We start from the raw sequence: 21,610 nt of genomic DNA on the forward strand, positions 1-21,610 counted from the left end.
TACTGTGGAGAGTGTATGCATTACTGGGGGGGTCCAGTTACTGGGGAGATTTTATTACTTGTAGAGGGAAACATACTGGAGAGAGTGTATTTGTTCCAGGGAGAGTGCATTAGATAAAGGGGAAGCCATTACTGTGGATAGTATGTCTATTATGGAGGAGGCAGTTACTAGGAAGAGTGTATTTATACGGGGAGATTTTTACTGAATGAGTGCATTTATTACAGGGGGAGGCAATTAATGGAGAAAGCTTATTTATTACATGGAGACAGTTAATCGTTAGAAAGTATTTATGACCGGGAGACAGTTGCTGGGGGGAGACAGTTGCTGGGGAGAGTATTTGTTACTGTGTGACACAGTTGCTGGACAGAGTGTATCTATTACAGAGGGGAACCGCTACTGGGGATAGTGTAGTTATTCCTGGGGGAGACTGTTACTGGGGAGAGTGTATTTATTACAAGGGGATTCAGTTATTGGTGATGTTTTTATTATAGGCGAGACTTTTACATGTGTATTAATTGCAGAGATAGGCAGTTCTTGGGGAGAGTATTCATTGCAAGGGTAGACAGTTACTGGGGATAGTCTATGCGTTACATTGAGACGCTTATTGGGGAGAATGTGTGGCGGGGCAACAGTTACTGGGGAGTGTACTTATTACAGAGGGGACAGTTACTATTAGGATGCTGAAATTGTGGTACTCACTGGAAGGTGTGATTGAAAACAGCGGTGTGTTTAGCAGCACAGCTGGAGGAAGCGAGTTGTTTGTGTGTGTTTGGTGGTGTGGGAGGTTCTTCGGTGTACAGGGGGATAGAGCGAAGAAGAGTGAATGGTGGGGTGGGGTGGGTGCTGGGTGAGGCCGATGATTTCACTGTAATGAGACACCTCCAAACAGTTCGGGTACTGGGGCTGGGGATTGATTCACTGACAGCTAGAGGTAATTGTGCTGCTCGGAACGAGAACTAGCTTCAAACTCCATTTCCCACCAACAAACTGCGCTCAGTTACCACTTTCTATGCTCCCTCAGCAACAAAATATATACAGGGGCCAATCGGGGTGTGTGGAGCGCACCTTCCACTGTTCCGAGCACACTCACTCACACCCCTGTATTGTTTATATATATATATATATAGATAGATAGATAGATTTGTATTAGTTTATTTACCGATGTTATTGGACTCAGGCAGTAGTAGAAGTGATGGGAGATGACGAATCTGGTCGGCATCAGTTTCTTTTTTGTTTTAAGTGTCTTTGCATTCGCCGTTTTGATTTTGCTCTGTGCATTTGATGACTTGCACAAGTTTTTGATTTGGATCTGAGGGTTCGGACAGGAACCTGTGATTGTATTGTTTGTATGTGTGTGTGTGTGTGTGAGAGAGAGAGAGCGAGCGGGACCGCGCCTGAACAGGCGGAGCTGCAGCGTCCTCGCCCCCGGCTCCATTCTCCTGTTATATGTGTCTCTGTGTGTGTGTGTGTACGCGTGGATATTTATAGATTGTTTAAAAAATATATATTTATATTCGTATATCATCTTCAGCATCTGCTGGATGCATTATTCTAATTTTATTTCTGAATGATTTGTAATATTTTGTCGTTGCCGTCTTAATCCATTTTTGTGGGGGTTTTTTGTTTGTGATTATTTGAGGTGTTTTTTTTTGTTTCTGTTCGTTTCTCTTTCTCCTTTTATGAAAAAGATTCGAGGGGGGGGGCGTTAGTGACGGACACTCCCCCCCCCCCCCCCCCCATTGCACAGAGAGGGTGAGGGAGCGAGAAAGAGAGAGGGCCATTTCCCTCCTTGTGCATCTGTGGTGGTGGAGGTGGTGGAGGAGGAGGAGGGGGGGTTTCTCTCTAAATATATATTTATATAAATAAAAGAGGAGGGAAAAAAAAGCAAGGGGTGGAGAAAGAAAGAAAGAAAGAGAGAGAGAGAAGAAGAGGAGAGCCAGCAATGGGTTGTTTAGGGAACAGCAAGACGGAAGATCAGCGACACGACGAGAAAGCTCAGCGCGAAGCCAACAAAAAAATCGAGAAACAGTTACAGAAAGACAGACAGGCATATAAAGCGACACACCGGCTCCTGCTGTTGGGTAAGAACCGCGATACAATGTATCTTCTTCATGGCAACATCATTTCAGTGAAAGCCTCGGCTCCGGCCGAGGGAGGAGGAGGAGAGAGAGAGGCTGCGATCCCGCTGCTGGCGCTGATTCCAACAGGCGATAGATCCACTTCGCTCCCTCTGTGTAGATATGTGTGTATATGTTATATTATATATATATGTATGTATGTGGTGAGGGGGGCGTCTCTATACATTATATGTGTGGGTGCCTTTAGATCTGTATGTGTGCGCGGCAGGGAGCTTGCCGTGTTGATATTTACGCTCTGATGTTTTGTCTTTTTAAAAAAAAAACAAATCTGATTTTTTTTTCTCTTTCAGGGGCCGGTGAATCTGGGAAAAGTACAATTGTCAAGCAAATGCGGATCTTGCACGTCAATGGATTTAATGCCGAGTAAGTGGCGACCGTCACATTCTCTGATTGTAGTCGAGAGTGAAGTAGGAAGAGGGGGTGTGTGGGGGGAAGTATATTTGCTCGAAAGAAAGGGGGGGGGGTGGATTATGTGGGCACTCGAAAGGTGTTCTCTGACAGCATTAGGAAGCTAGGTTGGCAATTTTTTTTCTCTTGTATTGATGTTATTGCAGTAGCATTTACACGGCCCTGAAATAGCAACAACATGGCGACAACCCCCCCCCCCCCCACCTTTACTGTATAATAACATTCTCCCCTCATTTTTTCTATTAACCTCAATAGTTTCCTTGATAATGTATTTAGTTTAATCATGAACTGAATGGAAAGGGATATGAGCATTGAGTCAAATCAAAGAGTTCCTGTTACTTTCTCATGCAGAGAGAAGAAACTGAAAGTCCAAGATATTAGGAAAAATATTAAAGATGCTATAGTGGTAAGTGCTAATAGTTTATTTCTCCTTTTTTTAAAAAAGACGCATTGATATCACTGGGAAGGCCTTTGATTTTTGGCATATGAACACAAATCCAGTTTTGTCAATCAAATGGATTATCCCATATTCATTCACATTAATGCCTTTAACTACTTTCTATCCATTTTCAGACAATAGTCTCAGCAATGAGCACTTTAATACCCCCGGTCCAATTAGCCAACCCAGAACACCAGTTTCGGTTGGATTACGTCAAAACTTTAGTCCACCTTTCAGACTTTGAATACACACAGGTAAGAAATGTTGACATTTTAAAGATTAATTGTTGGAAATGCTTGTTTTTTGTTTGCTTTTGGAATTGATTCCTCTTTTGCATATTTGGTGATGAACTTCCTTGTGTGGGCTTCTTTCTCCCAGTCGGCCCCCATTGCAGCACAATGGGAAATACTAATAGAAATCTAGGACTTGTAAATGGCAGTTGTTAAAGTTTTGAACTGTCTCAAATAGTTTAAAAGTGGATCTAATTTTCTGACCTTGATCGATAACGGCTGTGGTGTAATAAGGACATTTACATTAAGTTGTTCATTGTATCTATGAGACTAAAGCTCTGAGGAAGCACACAAAAATACGCACAGTTGACTGCATACTTCACTCTTTTGCACAATATTATGCTGTGATTGTGTGCAAAAAGCAAATCATTCTGATCAACAACAACTAAGTTTTGTTAGCAATGTCATCAGTCCATTGTAGCCTATATGACTGGCTTACTAAGAACCTGATTGTAATTATGTTACTTAAATACTAACATAGTATTATTCAACTACAATAATTCATGATAGATTTGCAATGATAACACCCCAGTTATTAAAACTTTAGTCAGAAAAGCTGATCATATCAGTATGGCTGGCTGTCGCATTGAGACTGGTGGCCATTGGCAGATAATTTGGCACAAAATTGAATGGAAGCGGCCTTAAATTAAATTGATGTTTCGATTCATATTTTTTTTGTTTTGGGGTTCAGAATCAATTGGCTCATAGTTTGTAACATGCAAAATTATCCTGCTGTTCTCTAATAATTTATAGGAGTCTGATACTTTACTTTTCTACTATAACTGTATAGTTGATTTGGTGGGAACAGTAGAAGATCTAGTAGCATTTTGCATTAAAAAGCTGGTGTAAGGAAATCTGTTTCATTTGAAGTTCCTTTTAAATCACTGTCTTTATAAGTCGAGTTTATCGACATGTTTCTGATAAATGTTCCCAAGTGTACTGTTTTGTGTATATCTAGTAAAAATAGTCAGTGAAATATCAAGTGAAATATGTTTTTACCTTCCCTGTTTTACTTTGCTGTGCTGTAGGTTACAAAGAACCTATTGCAATCTTGATTTTAAGGGTGAAAGAAAAGATCTTTAAAAACTTCAAATAATTGGGTTTAAATAATCTTTCCCTTCTGAAGATTACTCAGATTACCCATTTTATTTGAATGGAATATGTCTACCTTTAAATTTATGAAACAAAATAATTTGCCTGAACTTGAAATGGCAGCCTGATTATTATCGGATATGCTATTTGGGAGAGCATGTGCAAAATTTGTTCAAGACAACTTCTTGTTCTGTGGCATGGGATACTTCCCCCATCCTCTTTGATGACATGATGGATCTCTCACAGGTTAATCATGGCTTTCAAAGATAAGATTTCACCAGATCATGCCATGGCTTTCTTTAATATATGGATAGGTAATAGCAAATCATGCAATCATGTTAAAGGCAATTTTGCAAGTTGTTCTGGTTCAGAATTTATGGATCCCTATCGATCAAATATTAGGCTCTAGAATTCCCTCCTTAAACCTCTCCAGTTCTCCCTGTTTTAAGAAACTCATTGAAATCTACCCTTTCGATCAAGCTTTTGATTATTTGTTCTAATAGCCCCTTATGTGTTTAGATATCAAATTTTGATCGATAGCGCTGCTGTGAAGCCCTTTGGGTCATTTTATTCTGCTAAAGACACTGTATAAATGTTAGTTGTTGCACTGAAACCGTTTTATCAGTATATTGTAATGATACAAAAGTGCTCATTTTGGTGATAGTGATGTTTCTCTGTGTGGCATACTTGACACACTCACTTTATTTTGTTACAGTTTCCGATTAGGTTTATTTTTGTTCTACTTGCTGGTGTTCATTTTTACTTATATATGCATATAGGACTTGAATGTACATAATACATCCACGGTTACACCATGTTCTATTAAGAAAATTAAAACCATCATGCTGTGAGATTAAAAGACAATTGTAACCTACAATTAGCTGTTTATTATGAATCCTGTTTGGCATAACAACTTTTTTTTAAGAATTTGAGTTGCAAAATGTGAAAACTACAACATAACATTTTCTGGTTGCAAATTTTGATTTTCTTGCAGTTGATTAAATTGGGAAAGGAACTGCTATTGAAGAAATTTGTCAAGTGGTTGAAGATTTGATTTGATTTTTGATTTGTTGATTTGAACATTGTGTAACTTAAAGTCTATGTTAACACCTGACTCACTTTGGGATCAATAAGTAACTTCAAATAATTTTTAACTCTGTTAATTTTAAGAGGTTTGGTTCTAATTGTAGAATGAAAAGTAAAACTAGTAATAAATTCAGTGTGTTCACAGTTCAAGACCTAATAATAGTAACTAGACTAAATTGACAGTTATTGAGCTAAAAATAATTTTTGCACTTTTCCTCCTGTACAGTACATTTGCAGCTCAAAGGTCAGAAACCTGCCTGCAAAACTTTGTGTCACATGATAGAAAATTAGTGATGATTTACGGTGGGAAATGGGTATATCCATTTTTCAGACAGCAAGTGAAGTCCAGCAACATGGCTAACATTACAAACTCGATGAATTGTGTGCCTTGGCTGAATTGAAGAGATTGCAAACCTACTGTACCTCCATTCTGCGTCATTAAATGTCGGTGCTTCAATATGCAGCATTTCTTCAGAAGAAATTTTTTTTAAATGTTCACTATAATTGAGATGAACTGGTATAAATGCTGTTTGGGTTATCTACCAAATTCAAGAGTTATATTAAGATTGATTTTTACCTAGGTCCTATCACAGTGGATGACCATTTTTGGTGATTTGTTATGATAGGTTCATCTCTATTTCTGGAAGGTTTTGACAATTAAGATACAAGAGTTTCAAATTAAAACCCTCACTTGCAAGACAGAGCTATCTAGTTGTTAAACGTTGGCTGTTACTTTTTGCCTTCCCTTGAACTTGCGCGTTTCCTCATTCAGTCAGCCAGTTATGATGATATTTAATTTTAGGTTTGGTCTTCGACCAGCAGGCAGCTCATTTCTGGATCACTGAATTGCACAAAATTGGTGTGGCTGATTTTTGAACAGATTGTATTTCAAGATATTTATTCATGATAATGAATTAGAATAGCATTGGCATTATCTACAATACATGGAACTTGAGTGCTTGGAAAATATGCTTGCATTTTTTGATGAAGTAATGACCTTGTAGGAAGGTAATCTCAATGTGTGATTAAGATTAAAGATTAATTATAATTTTAAAAAAGAATTCCTGGCATTCACGGTTGGAGGAAGCCATTGTTCAACATCCGTGAAGTAAACTTATGTTCAATGTGAAGCTGCGACAGGCTGGTTTCAAATTCTTATGGCACTTATTGACATACTATACTAATACTTGAGGTGAATAGAATAGATACATAGTACTGTGAATTCAAATCCACTGGCAATTTGAAGCAGTATTGCAAATATTTCAATATTCGTGGCAGAGGGTATTGCGTTTTGAAAATAAATAATGGATTACTGACACAGTCCCTCTTGAAACAAAATGAGCAGCATTCCAGTACAGTACCTGAATCTCAATACAATGTCATGTACAGCATATTGATAGTAACTTTCAAAGAGGAATTGGATAGATATTTAAAAAGGAAAGCCTTACAGAGCAATGGGGAAAGAGCACTGGAGTGGGGTTAATTGGTTAGCTCTTTCAAAGAGCTGGCAAAGGCACAGTGGGCTGAATGGCCTCTTTCTGTGTTGCATTGATAAAATCATAGAATCTTAGAGTACAGAAGGAGGCTTTTCAGCCCCACCAAGCCTATTCCAGTTCCTTGAAAGAGTTGTCTAATTTAGTCCTACATCCAGCTTTTTCCCCAATTGCCTTCCAAATTAGTCATCCTCAAAAACATGTCCAGTTGCAGTTTAAAGTTTCTATGGAATCTGATTCCACCACCCTTTCAGATAGTGAATCCAGATCATAATAATCTTTTATGTGGAGAAATGTTTCCTCATTTTCTCCCTAGCTCTTTTGCTAATTATTTTAAATCTATGGCCTCTGGTTACCAAGCCACTAATCAGAGGAAACAGTATCTGCTCACTTGCTCTAACACAAACCCTCATCATTTGAATATCTCTATTGGGTCTCCACTTAACCTTCACTACTCTAAGGACAACAATCGCAGCTTTTCCAATCTTCCCAGACAACTGAACTACCCCTTCCCTGGTATCATCCTGGTAAGCTTTTTCTGTGTCTCTGCAGGACATCCTTTCTAAAGTGTGATGCCCAAAGCTGTATACAGCACCATAGCTAAGGCCTTACCAGTTATATATGAGGCTAAGCATGACTTCCTTTTTTTCACTTAATACTTCTATTAACAGAACCATTTCTTCAAACAAATGTTTCATCAATTTTTTCTGCAACCTTCAATGATTTGTGAATATGCACCCTCAGGCCTCACTGTTCTTCCACCCCCTCAAAGTAGTACCATTTAGATTATGCTGCTTCTCCATGTTGTTCCTCCTAAAGTGCACCACCTCAAACTTACCTGCATTAAATTGCATTCTGGAGGACTATCCACCCATGGTCCTCCTGAAGTCTGCTGCCATCATGCTTACAACACTTGGCAATATAATAAATAGTATCTTCCACAACTTTGAAATCACATATCTCATAGCCAGGCAATTTTTATATATAACAAGAAAAGCAATGATCCGAATACCCTATGGGAGAACCCACTGACTGTTTCTCCTTTCAGAAAAACATCCATTCAACGCTACTCTCTGCATCTAATCCCAATTATGGACCCAAGTTATCACTGTCCCTTCCTACCATGTACACCTGTTTTACAAGTAAATATGTTATGAATTATTCTATCACATACCTTTGGAAATCCATATCTACCACATTGCCTTCATCAATCCTTTCTGTTACTTTAGCATTGTAAGGTGTTCATACTGATTACAATATAGAATATTAATTTTGCTTTATTTTTGCAGCTTGCTGCGGAGAACCTTGTTACATTTGATATTATCTAGCAGGAGATGGTAGTGTAGTGGTAATATTATTAGAAGCATAATGGTGGTGGTGGTGGTACTGAGAGGGGTTGAGGAAGTGAGAGACCTTGGAGTGCATGTCCACAGGTCCCTGAAGTTGGCAAGACAGGTGGATGAGATGGTAAAGAATGCATATGGAATGCTTTTCTTTATTGGACGAGGTATTGAATATAAAAGCCATGATGTAATGATGGAACCGTATAAAACACTGGAATTTTGTCACCACATTACAGGAAGGACATAATTGCTCTGGAGAGAGTACAGAGAAGGTTTACAAGAATGCTGCTAGTCTCAGTATTGGTGACCATGAAACTATCACTAATTGTTGTAAAAACCCATCTAGTTCACTAATGTCCTTTAGGGAAGGAAATCTGCCATCCTTACCTGGTCTGGCCTACATGTGACTCCAGGCCCACAGCAATGTGGTTGACTCTTAATTGTTCTCTGAAATGGCCTAGCAAACCACTCAGTTCATAGGCAATTAGGGATGGGCAAAAAATGCTGGTCTTGCCAGTGACGGCCACATCCCATGAAAGAATAAATTTAAAAAGATTGTATTATTTGTTCATGGCTGGAAGTTGCCACATCAGAGCCTTAATAAATGGTTGGATGTTGGCACATAGTTTGAGCATGGGAGGCACTTTAAGCAATGTCCTGAAACTCAAATGTTTTTTTCCAGGAAAATACTTTTATGAAGTCATTGCGCAATTGCATTGTACTTGGAAGAAAGAACGTTATTGCACAGTGGTTTTTATAACGATTGTGGATACTCTTGGGATGGTGCCATTTGGGCCCAGGATAATTGGCAATGATCCCTGGAGTTTGGCTGGGTCAGAATGATACAAAGGTTCTGTTTAAATGGAGCGGTGATTGGCTTTTATGTCTTTTTAGGAAAGAACTTGTTGTCCATAATCTTTGCAGTATCTTTACAGTATGCCTGATTAGAAACTAAGGTTTTGTCATATGTTTAATATTTCACCCTGCATAAAGTAACAGATTTTTGATAGAATTTGTATTGCAGGAATTTGTCACAAAAAGAGTTTCTTAAACTCACTTTGTAAATAAGGGTGGGTGGTATTTAATGGAAGAGATGGGGATCTCGACCGGTGGCCAGAGAGTCAGTGAGAGCTTCGCGTTGCCTCTTTTTGAGAAGGCCCGCCCCATAAAGTGCAAATTGGGCACCCACTGGACAGCAGTGGGCCTTCCCCGGGGTCAAGGACCCTGGGGTTGGAAGTCCTGTCCGCTAGGAGTTGTTGGCCAATCAGAGCCAGCAGCTCCTCATTGCTTGCCAGTGCCACCCAGGAGGCAGCGGTTGCCAGTACTACACCACCTGAGGCCTAGGATCGCCGTGGAGCCAGCCGCAGGTGAGTGACGGTGGGAGGGGGTTGTGGTATGGGGCCAGACATGTGGACCCCTGCTGGATGCCCACAAGCCACACCGACAGGGTTTGCTTTTTGAGCTTTCCACATGAGCTATTCCCCCGCCCATTGCTGGTTGAGTACCAACCTGGGCAGGATAGGGCACTGTGTGGGCATTAATTACTCATTTAGGGGCCTTAATTGGCAGGACAGGAAGGCCGTCCATGGCCTCTCCCGCCAAGGATTTAATCAGGGCAGTGGCAGAGTCCAACCACCAAACTCGCCACAGGCGTGGGGTGCATCGAATTTTGCCTGGTGCTTGGGTCTCAGTTACTGAAAAAGCAACCTGCAGCCTTCACGTGATGAAATCGATGAGAGAAAGTGTAGCATGTTCAAATTTAGGTGTTTTTTGAATTTAAAATTAGAAGGTGCTGGGTAAAGTGTAATGAGCACTTGTGTTTAAAAAAAAAACAGATGGTGAAAACTGTTGCCCTGGAATTCGCAGTTCATGGTTGATAGATCGAAAAGGATCAATTTGCAAGGATAATTCAGTTATCCAAAATAGTTTTTATTAAAGTTAAACCCCCGTGATAGGGTAGTTTTCTTTCTTTAATCATTATCATTCATTGATATGTAATTTTTTAACAAAGGAGCAATATACCTGAAATGAATTTATGTATGGACAATAAAGTGAAATTGAATTGAAAACTTATAATTAACCTTTTTCTGCTGCAGTTGCATAGATGTTGTGATAAAAGAAATATGAAAGTTTCTGCAGTAATAAGCTGATTGACAGAGGGTAAGAATTCCAGAGGCTAGGGCACAGCCATCAATGGTGGAGCAATTAAAATTGGGATGCTCGAGACCCAAAATTGGTGTAGAGCACAGATATCTCTAGAGGGTTGCAGAGCTCCAGAAGATTACAGAGGTAGGGAGAGGAGAGACCATGGCTGGCCTTGAAGACAGGGATGAGAATTTTAAAAAAACAACCTTTTGCATAACTGGGAGTCATTGCAGGACCCGAGCACAGTGGTGATGGGTGAATGGGACTTGGTGGAAGTTAGGACAAGGGCATCAGCATTTTGAATGACCTCAAGTTTATGGAGTGTAGAAAATTGGAGGCTGGATAGGAGAGCATTGGAATTGTAATGTCCAGAGGGAACAAAGGCATGAATGAGGGTTTCAGCAGGTGTGGATTGGGGTGATGTTATAGAAGTGGAAGCTGGTAACGTTAGTGGTAGCAAGGATATGTAATCAGAAGCTCATCGAAAATATGAAGAGTTTGGTTCAGCCTCAGTCAGTTGCCAGGGTTGAGGGGTGGAGTTTGTGGCAGGGACTGAAGATAATTGCTTCAGCCTTCGTAACATTTAGTCACCCTGATACCTAAAAGCAAACAGCAATTCCTAATATTTAAATTGGAATGTACCCTTTCTCTTCCAATGCTTTTCTGTGGTGTCAGCTTCTGCCATATCACTTCTTACCTGGAGACCAGCATTCAGCCCCACTTCTGGAAATGACTTTCACCCTTTCATCTTCACATCTTCCCTTCCCCAGTTCACCTCCAGTCTAACCAGAAACATGAAAACTTCTGGCACAAATGCTGTACCCAAAATGTTTTAAATAAGTGAAAGATTATGCTTGGTTACTCACTGTTCTTGCTCCAGTGCACTGTTATCAGATCACACTAATGGCAGTCTCTGGTTTTGCATACCAAAAAACATGTTAACCCAGAACTGATCAACTTTATGCAGATCTTTTCTTTGTTTCTGTGTGTTCACATCTCTTCTGAGTTCAGTGTCACTATACATCTACAACTTTCCCAAATGTAAAATGGGTATTTTGGAAATTATTGTACAAACATAGTCTTGATTTTTACTACTTATGCTTCTAAAGTAGGATTGATTTTTTTTCTCTCTGGGATTAGGTTGAAGGAGCATGACAGTTCTTCATTGTTTGAAGCTCAAAATCCTGGAACTCACTCCCTAACAGCCCTGTGGGCGTGTTGACACCACATGTACTACAGCAGTTCAAGAGGGTGGCTCACTATCAAGGGATGAGCACTAAATGCTGATGCCCACATCCCGTGGACGAATAAAAAAAGATGTTTAAAGCGTTTTGGAAAGCAGGTTTCTGAATGGGAATCCATTGCTGCAACACTCAGCTAGTTCCTGTGCTGTCGTTGATTGTTTTAGTAAAATAAAATGGAACAGAGAATGTCCGTTTGCATGTTCCTGAAAGCCCTGCGGTCCTGAAAAGGATTGATATTGTAACACAATTATTTCTAGCTCTTGGGTACAGAGCCTCAGGTGATACCTGAAATGTTAACTTGTCTGTTTTTGCCTCATATACTTCCTGGCCTGCTGAGTGTATCCAGCATTTTCTGATTTGGGGGTTTCAGATTTCCAACATCTGCAATAGTTTGCTTTTTATTTCAAGTTCTTGCAGGTATGAGAAGCTTTGAGATAGCAGCTAATGGCACACAGAATTGTGAAACTTCTTTATTTTCACACAGTGGAGACAAGCTTATTACCAAACTTGGTATGAATATTAGAGGGAAGGAGTACCTCTATAGCAATAACTATTATTAATATCTAATAATGTGTTGTAGTAGTATTTTCACAACTATTTAGGGAAAACTCCATAGTTCAGAAGTACTGCAGGTCATAAGTGAAACGACTGAACCTGTCACTATTGAGTGGCTTTGCTCTGTGGATGCCGAGCTCGTGGTACAGCATAGAGCTCTCAAAGTAAATTCCGTATCACCTCACATTGCCTGAAGAGGAGTTTTCAAATGCAAGTGTTTTCTTCTCACTTTTGCTTACAAAATAGCTTTAATTGTGAACCAACCATTTTGTTATTAAGCCTAGACGAAGGGTTGATACAGCATTGAAGTAGTAGGGATAACTTAAGAGAACATCAAATAACAGTAGAAGGAAAAGAAACACTTGCTTTTATTTAGAAGTTTGCACAATATCAGGATGGCCCAAAATGCTTTACAGCCAGTGAAGCACTTTTAAAGTTTAGTCATTGTTGTATGGTCAGAAACACAGCAGCCAATTACCACACAGCAAGGTCCCATAAACAACATTGAGATTAATTTAAAAACAAAAAAAACTGCGGATGCTGGAAATCCAAAACAAAAACAGAATTACCTGGAAAAACTCAGCAGGTCTGGCAGCATCGGCGGAGAAGAAAAGAGTTGACGTTTCGAGTCCTCATGACCCTTCGACAGAACTATTGAGATTAATTTGCTCATTTGTTTCCGTGATGTTGGTAGAGGATAAAATATTTAGTTCGGACACTGGGGTGAACTCTCCTTGCCTTCAAAATGGTGCCATTGGACCTTTGATGCCCATCTCAGAGAGCAGATGAAAATTTGGTTTACTGTCTCACCTGGAAGCCATAAGCTGGTGATAAGCTTGGCTTTTAAATCTGTGGACGTTACAAGAAAAGACTGAGGAAGGAAAGAAGCTCCAAAATTTTATGTCCAAGGCATAGTGTTGGAAAAAGTAATAGCTATTCTTTTGTAAGCCTGTGTAGTACGCAGAATAACAAAGAGATTTGGTATTGTTTTCTATACCATTAACCCTGCTTATTTGAGCGGTTTATTATTTACTCCATGACCCTTGGGACCCAAGACCATTTTGTGAACAAGCTAGAAGCAACATATATATCAGTGTTGGCCTATCTTTAAATGTTTTATTGAGTTACTGGAATTGTCAATGTATGTATAGCTTCTGTGTGCATGATTTCCTTCATGATTGTTTAGAGGTGTTACACAACAAAGATCTTCCCGAAAATGAATTGAATGTGTGTAACCCTTCTTGCGCATACTTTGTTGGCACCCACTGTTCGTCTTTGCAGATGGCTGTGCACCTTTCAATTACACACCATTAAATTATTAGATCATATTTATGCATCCATGGAATGTTGTATTTAGTCATTGCAAATCTGCATAATGCGATATTTTTGGAATGTGAAATACTGAGGCACGAGTATATAAGTGTTATGATCCCAGCTGAGGTTACCCCTGGACGAGGCTGATCGCCTGTTTGTTTAGATACGTGGAAAGTGGCCACTGAACAGAGTCACCGGAGTCAGCTAATGAGCCTTTAACAAAAGAATTAAACATTTATTTAACAAGAAAAGATGAACCAAATTACAATGTTCCTTCACCCACAGCTAGATATATACAGATTTGTAAGGATAACGCAAGTTACAAAGGCAATCTTATACTCTAATGTTCACAGTAAGTGCACAGTCCATGTAAACCAATAGGTGACCTGTGGTCAGACTCACCACGCTCTGAAACCAAGTGACAGATGCCACCTCAACCTGATGCTATGGATCTCTCATTAACTCCCCAGACACTTATCACCATGAGCCAACAAGTCTCACTGAACTCTGTCTTTCACATGAAGGTTTCCAATCTCCAGTCTCCAAGAACTCGCTTTGGAATCTTCTCCGAGACCGATTCTTTCTTTCGGATGCCAAGTGTTCACCTCCAGAGTTTTGAACTCTCGTTCCAATGTTCCGCTTCCCTGGGCCAACACAAGCATTCAAACTTTCTTCCACGCACCCTCTCTCACCGAATCAGCTGTCAACAGCACCACTCCTTCACATGCCCATAGCAAAGAGTTACAGACCTTCAGTTGTCTCTTTGGACCTTCTTGCCTCTTGCAAGTTGTTCTCACGCTAAATCTGCTTTCTGCAGCTTTTGTTTCTTTAAATCTGAGGCTGGAGTCTTTCTCTCTGCCCTTCATTCGTAACTTCATTAGCAAAACCTTTTCCAGATTCCTGTCCTTCCTTTGACTAGAAGGTCTGCTTCGGATTTCCTCCAGTTCCTGTCTCAATCTTTGGCCTTGGGATCTTTTTTGTTTCTTTGGGAAATCTGCTTTCACTCTGCAGTTCCCTATCCCAGTGTCCTGTCTCTCTGGAGTCCTGGCTTTAAACTGAAATCAAAACCGCTGTTTCCTTAGTTTTTCTGTGTGTCTGTGAGAGGGACCTTCCTTTCTGGGCCCCTGTTGCTAGGCAACAGCACTTTTTTTCTACTCTTGTTCGCCTAACTTAGCTTACAATCATAAACTCTCATTAGAAATGCGATTGAAACTCAACTTGACCTCTTCTTAACACAGATACAGTAATACAAATCAGTTTTAAACATTAAAGCTAAAACTCATTCCTAACACCCTCAAAAAACAATTTAATTTACTTAAACTATCTCTATTCCTAACCACGCTTCTCTTCGGTTCTGAAGGTAGAGCCATATTAGCCTCAAAGCATTAACTCTGTTTCTCTCTCCGCAGAAGCTTGCAGAGTTGCTGAGGTTTTCCTGCACTTTGTTTTTATACTGGGACATGAGCTTGTCTCGGGCAGTGGCACAAAACGGCGGCATTAGATGGATTACAATGGAACTGAAAGTTGGACACTACGTCTCACAGCTGGCCAATCCAATACTGTCTGTTTTGTGCTTCCACCTGAGATTACTTCCTGCCCCATTATTCTTTTTTCTTTAAGGAATTGTTTAATCACAAGCAGAGCAGCATACAGAGATGTTATGAACAAATGTAAAGCGCTTATGGTTCAAGGCTGCAGTACACTCCTTTTGGAAAGCAAATCTTGTAAATATGTTTGAACGTTCATCATTAAACAAGGTAAACTGTAGTGCATGAGCTCTTGCTAAGTAATTTTGGGCTTTCCACATGTTTTAATCGCATTTGGAGTCTGAAATCCATATAAAATATGATAAAGCTAATTTTTAATGTAGCCATTTTTATGGGTTAGAATGTGATTCTTGCACTGAGTCAGTTGTAGCAGAGGAATGGTTAACCAGGTTTCGAGTGCAACAACCGTTTTTTAAAAAAAAAAGCCAAGAAGCAGGTTTCCTTTAAACTCATGAGTGTGGTTTTTGGAAAATAGATACACACAAGTGACACTTTCTTTGCTAAAGTTTTGCAAAAAGGCATTTAATTTTAACCATTTTGATGATGGTTGGGGCTGTGGGAGACCTTGGATTGTGGTTGGATTTTGTCAACATGTCGTGTTTGGAGTTAATGCTTTACACAGTGAAGCTGGTTTAAAAGGTAGAATTGCTTTTGGGCCAGGAGAAACAGGAGCTCTCCCACCCTTGGCCATAAGGCTATCTTGTCAACCACCCTACAATTTCACCCCCAGCCTGCCCCAACATTTACGTTGAACTGACGCACTCCGCACTCTGTATTCATTTTCTGACAGCCCCCATCCCCAATTTTTCCATTGGCTCCCATGATGTATAATGGCCCCATCTCCCCTGATCTCTCTGGCTCTTTCCATGATCCTCTCACTTCCTTCCCCAATCACTTTCTGCCCCCATATCCAGCCTATTTCACTGCAAAAAAAACCCTCATCAATTCAGCATCTCCAATGACCTTCCTGTTGACACCCTGATGTCTACACTTCATAATTGTCCAAAACTCAGCTTGCACTGAGGCCTATTCGACAGTAACCACCCACCCCGCCCTCTTCCTTTCTTTTGCCTATTTCTGTCATCCAAAGAATTGAATTTAAAATCTTTGATCTCCTCTACAAATCCCTCCATAACCTTCCATACCTCTACAATCTTCTCCAGCCACACAAAGGAGCAGGAGTAGGCCATTTGACCCTTTTGTGCCTCCTACATCATTCAGTAAGGTCATTGCTGATCTGGTTGTGGTCTCAGCTCCACTTTCCTGTCTGCCCCCCATAGCCCTTGCCTAACAAAAACCTGTCTAACTCTGCCTTGAATAAATTGAAAGATCTAGTGTCCATGATTTTCTGGAGAAGGGAGTTCCACAAACCAACAGCCCTGCTCACATCTGCTTCTGCGAGTTCTGGTGCTCTGATTCTGGTTTACTGTGCATCCTCCCCTTCTCCCTTTGCTCACCAATGGCAAAGTCTTTTAGCTGTCTTCACCATACTCTTGTCAATCTTCCTTCCTCCCTCTTCACCTTTTTTGTGCCATACATTCAATCAAACTTCGTCACCCCTCCAGCAAAGGCTCAGTATCAGTTCATTTTTGTCTTTTGTGAAGTGGCTTGGCATGGTTTTCTACATTTAAATACTCCAAATCAATGCAAATAGTTGTTACTCTGGTTGTTATAAGTGTCAATGATGTGTAAGATATCAGTTACAGCCAGACTGCAGTGGAGAAGCTACAGTTGGTTGTAACTGTCAGCGCTGGAGAGCAGACAATAAGCCAGTGTTCCTGCTTTGTGGTTGCTGTCTACCTCTTGCTTGAAAGTTCAAATGTTATAGACAGTGGAGGAGGACAGGATACGATGATCTTCTGTACTTGAATATCCTGCTGAAGCTCAGTAAAGTTTCACATGATTAATTTTTTAAAAATTCATTCATGGATGTGGGCGTCGCTGGCTAGGCCAGCATTTATTGCCCTTGAGGAGGTGATGAGCTGCCTGCTTGAACTGCTGCAGTCCATTTGGTGTGGGCACACCCACAGTGCTGTTAGGAAGGGAGCTGCAGGATTTTGACCCGATGAAATTGAAGGAATGGTGATTTATTTCCAAGTCAGGATGGTTAGTGGCTTTGAGGGGAACCTCCTGGTGGTGGTGTTCCCAGGTGTCTACTGCCCTTGTTCTTTGAGATGGTAAAGACCGTGGGGTTGGGAGGTGCTGTCTAAGAAGGCTTGATGAGTTCCTGTAGTGTATTTTGTATATGGTGCACATTGCTGCCATTGTTTGTTGGTAGTGGAGGGAGTGAATGTTTGTGGATGGGGTGTCAATGAATAGGCTGCTTTGTCCTGGATGGTGTCAAGCTTCTTGAGTGTTGTTGAAGCTGCATTCATCTAGGCAAGTGGGGAGTGTTCTATCACACTCATGACTTGTGCCTTGTAGATGGTGGACAGGCTTTGGGGAGTCAGGAGGTGAGTTACTTGCCACAGAATTCCTAGCCTTTAACCTGCTCTCATAGCCACAATATTTATATGGCTAGTCCAGTTCAGTTTCTGGTTAATGGTCACGCTGTTGATGTTGATAGTGGGGGATTCAGTAATGGGAATGCCATTGAATGTTATGGGGAGATGGTTAGATTCTGTCTCATTGGAGATGGTCATTGCCTGGCACTTGTGTGGCGTGAATATTACTTGCCCCATGTCACCCCAAGCCTGGATATTGTCCAGGTCTTGCTGCATTTGGACATGGACTGCTTCGGTACCTGAGGAGTCACAAGTGGTGCTGAACATTGTGCAATCATTAGCGAACATCCCCACTTCTGACCTTATGATGGAAGGAAGGTCATTGATGAAGCAGGTGAAGATGGTTGGGCTGAGGACATTACCCTGAGGAACTCCTGCAGTGATGTTCTGGAACTGAGATGGTTGACCTCCAATGACACAACCATCTTCCTTTGTGCTAGGTATGACTCCAACCAGAAGAGAGTTTTCCCCCGATTCCCATTGACTCCAGTTTTGCTAGGGCTCCCTGATGCCACACTTAGTCAAATGCAGCCTTGATGTCAAGAGCAGTCACTCTCATCTCACCTCTGGAGCTCAGCCCTTTTGTCCATGTTTGAACCAAGGCTACAATGAGGCCAGGAGTCAAGTGGCTGTGGCAGGACCAAACTGAGCGTCAGTGAGCGGGTTATTGCGAAGCAAGTGCCACTTGATAGCACTGTTGATGACCCCTTCCATCACTTTACTCATGATGGAGAGTAGACTGATGGGACATTAACTGGCCAGTATTGGTTTGTCCTGCTTTTTGTGGGCAGGACAATTTTCTACATAGCTGGGTAGATGCCAGTGTTGTAGCTGTGCTGGGACAATTTGCTGAGGGGTGCGGCAAGTTCTGGAGCAGAAGTCTTCAGTACTGTTACCAGAATATTGTCAGGGCCCATAGCCTTTGCAGCATCCAGTGCCTTCAGCCATTTCTTGATATCAGGTGGAATGAATTGAATTGGCTGAAGACTGGCATCTGTGATGCTGGGGTCCCCTGGAGGAAACCGAGATGGCACTTTTGGCTGAAGATTTTTGTGAATGCTTCAGCCTTATCTTTTGCACTTATCTCCTGGGCTCTCCCATCATTGAAGATGGGAATATTTGTGGAGCCTCCTCTTCCAGTGAGTTGTTTATTTGTCCGCCACCATTCATGACTCGATGTGGCAGGACTGCAGAGCTTTGATCTGAACCGTTGGTTGTGGAATTGCTTAGCTCTATCTTATCAATTGCTGTTCACGCTGTTGGGCACGCAAATAGTCCTGTGTTATAGCTTCTCCAGGTTGTCGCCTCATTTTTAGGTATGCCTTGTGCTGCTCCTGGCATGCCCTCCTGCACTCTTCATTGAACCAGTGTTGATCCCCTGGCATGGTGGTAATGGTAGTTTGGGGGATATGCCAGGCTACAAGGTTACAGATTGTGGTTGAGTACAACTCTACTGCTGCTGATGGCCCATCCATTGCAGTGAGGTACTGCAAGACTGCCAAGGCCTTTGGATCATCTATACGCCAACAAGAGCCTGCCATTAGGAAAACAATGGCAAAAAATGATTTACGGGCATTGTAAACTATGTGTAATATCAACATGCCACTGCTCTGTTATTGCCTTTGACCTCAATCCTTTTCTTCAATCTTGGTTATGCCCTGCATTATTTACTATGCTATTTACCTGATTTTTTTCAACTTGAGAGCAACTGAACTTCAAAATTAATGTCCTGATTGAGTAACTGGAACAGCATTTGGAATACTGTGCAAATCACTTGCACTCTGCTTATGTCTCATCAGTGATCCAGTGATTGAGGAAGGATATATTAGTCTTGTAGGGATTGCAGCAAAGATACTTAGACCCCAAGGGCTAATTTATGGAGAGAGAATACACCAGCTCGGGTTGTAATCCCCGGATTTTTTAAAATTCATTTATGCAGTGTGGGTGTCACTGGCTAGGCCAGCATTTACTGCTCATCCGTAATTGCCTTTGAGAAAATGGTGTTGGAAAGTTATGGGTGATTTGATTGATTAAAATTTTCAAGATATTAAGGGGAACAGATAGAGAGACTATTTCTGCTGGTTGAGGAATCTAGGCAACATGGTCCAAAAATTAGAGCCAGACCTTTCAGGAGAGAAGTTAGCAAACACTGCTATATGCAAAAGATAGTAGAAGTTCGGAACTCAATTGATGCAAAATCAATTGTTAATTTACAATCTGAGATCGGTAAATTTGTGTTAGTCAAAGGTGTTAAAGGATGTGGGTTGAAGGTAGGCTATGGAGTTAGGCCATAGATGAGCTATGGTCTCGTTGACTGGCGGAACATGCTTGAAGGGCTAAATAGCCTGTTCCTATGAGTTACACAATGGATAAAAAAATCAAGCCCTTTTTTTTTTATCCGCTTAAAATGTCGTAATGCCTTTTATTTTGGGGCATTTGGAAGGCCCAAGATCCTGAAGCAACCTTGCCAAATGATTTCTTGGCCAAAATATTTTCATGTATGACATTTTTACAGTACTAACTCTACAGATTTAAAGAAGCCACACTGGCAGACCACATGACTCTAAGCGCAACTGTATTTGTATGCACCCTTTAATCTGTGGTGTCTACTGTATAATAAAAAAAATATACACCGAAATTGCCAGAACCTTAGCAAGAGCAAGTTGTACTTGGAAACAGTGAATGGTGCATCTAGTTAATAATTCTATTTTCACCTCTCCCTCTCCTGTATAAGTAAATTTAGTAACATGTTATCCTTGATAAATTAACTGACAGGGAAAAATGATTAAACATTGAAATTGTTCACGGATGAAAGTTTGCAGAATGACATTTGTGTAAAACTTGTTTCCCAGCTCTCTCCCATATCTGAAAAAAATCTCTCTCACTGTTTCAAGAAAAAATGCTCAAGTCTCAATTTTTTTTAATGCTGTGAAGAATTATTTTTCGGCAGAATCAGAAGTCATCAACTCCTGCTCTTTCTCTTCCAGTGCATAAAAATTCATCAAGCATTCCATTATCTACTGATTTGGTGAGTCAGTGCAGAAGGCACAGTACAGAGTCTACCTCTCTATCTTTGGGAATTTTCTTAGTACATCTTGATTTACAGCAGTTGCAGCCTCTCCTGCTGAATCTTTTATAGAACAAGCATTCTCTATATCAGTCATTTCCACACAGATACCAAACTCATGGTCCATCAAAACAAAAGGATTGAGCTCCACCTCGCACAAACTGCCGGGAACCCCTTTCTCAACATCTTTTCACAGAATCACAAAACGCAGAAGAGGCCCTTTGGCCCATCAGGTCTGCACCGACATGACATGATACTCGACATGATCCTCGTTTCTCTTGCTAGATACCAAACTGCATTACTGATGCAGTTGCTAGCCACTGCATTCCAAGTTCTTAGATGTTGCTCGGTGGGTATCACTCTTGCCTCTGTGTCAGAAGGTTCAAGACCCACTTCAGGCTCTCATGGTGCTGTTTGGAAGTAAAGCAGGAAGTTGTTCCCGGTATCCTGGCCAGTATTTAAACTTTAACCAACGTTATTGAATAGATTACCTGGTCATTATGTCAAGGTTGTTCGTGGGACCTTGCTGTCTGCACTTTCAGCTGCTGTGTTTCCAACAACAGTGACTTAACTTCAAAAGTACTAAATTGGCTGCAAAGCACTTCTGGACATCCTGAGGTTGTGAAAGGCCCTATATAAAAGCAATTTTATCTTTCTTCCTCTACTGGATAAGTGCATAGCATCCAACACTCTACAACTTTTAATAACTTGTGAAATGCCAGTTTTTTAATGGAATATCAAACAAAACTCTTGCCCTGCACAGCAGTTGCTTCTTGTAATGTTGATACATGCTATGGATTGCATATTAGTCTGGGGGTGAAAGATAGAAGTGGTATTAGATAGTAGAAATTGAGCCCTCGTGAGAAAATTAAGAGTGAAATTATGTCAAGTGACATGCTCCATCAAAAGCAACAACTTGTTGATACATTTACGTTGAAATACCAC

The 21,610-nt window shown here is 40.9% G+C and overlaps 1 protein-coding gene across 3 annotated transcripts in view; it reads left to right on the forward strand.

Moving 5' to 3' along the window:
- LOC121279210 (guanine nucleotide-binding protein G(s) subunit alpha-like) overlaps positions 1-21,610 on the forward strand; it is a 343,050-nt gene that overhangs the window by 128,467 nt on the left and 192,973 nt on the right. Inside the window, exons 1-4 of one of the 3 annotated variants that reach the window (XM_041190240.1) lie at positions 1,889-2,081; positions 2,429-2,501; positions 2,898-2,952; positions 3,120-3,239. In XM_041190240.1, the coding sequence (XP_041046174.1) occupies positions 1,943-2,081; positions 2,429-2,501; positions 2,898-2,952; positions 3,120-3,239 (387 nt within the window). In that variant the 5' untranslated portion in view covers positions 1,889-1,942. Of the gene's footprint in view, positions 1-1,888; positions 2,082-2,151; positions 2,243-2,428; positions 2,502-2,897; positions 2,953-3,119; positions 3,240-21,610 lie in introns of those variants that run through there. The other 2 variants (XM_041190241.1, XM_041190239.1) reach the window with 2 other exon arrangements.

Source organism: Carcharodon carcharias, chromosome 6 (assembly GCF_017639515.1).
Source record: "Carcharodon carcharias isolate sCarCar2 chromosome 6, sCarCar2.pri, whole genome shotgun sequence".
Classification (NCBI taxonomy): Eukaryota; Metazoa; Chordata; class Chondrichthyes; order Lamniformes; family Lamnidae; genus Carcharodon; species Carcharodon carcharias.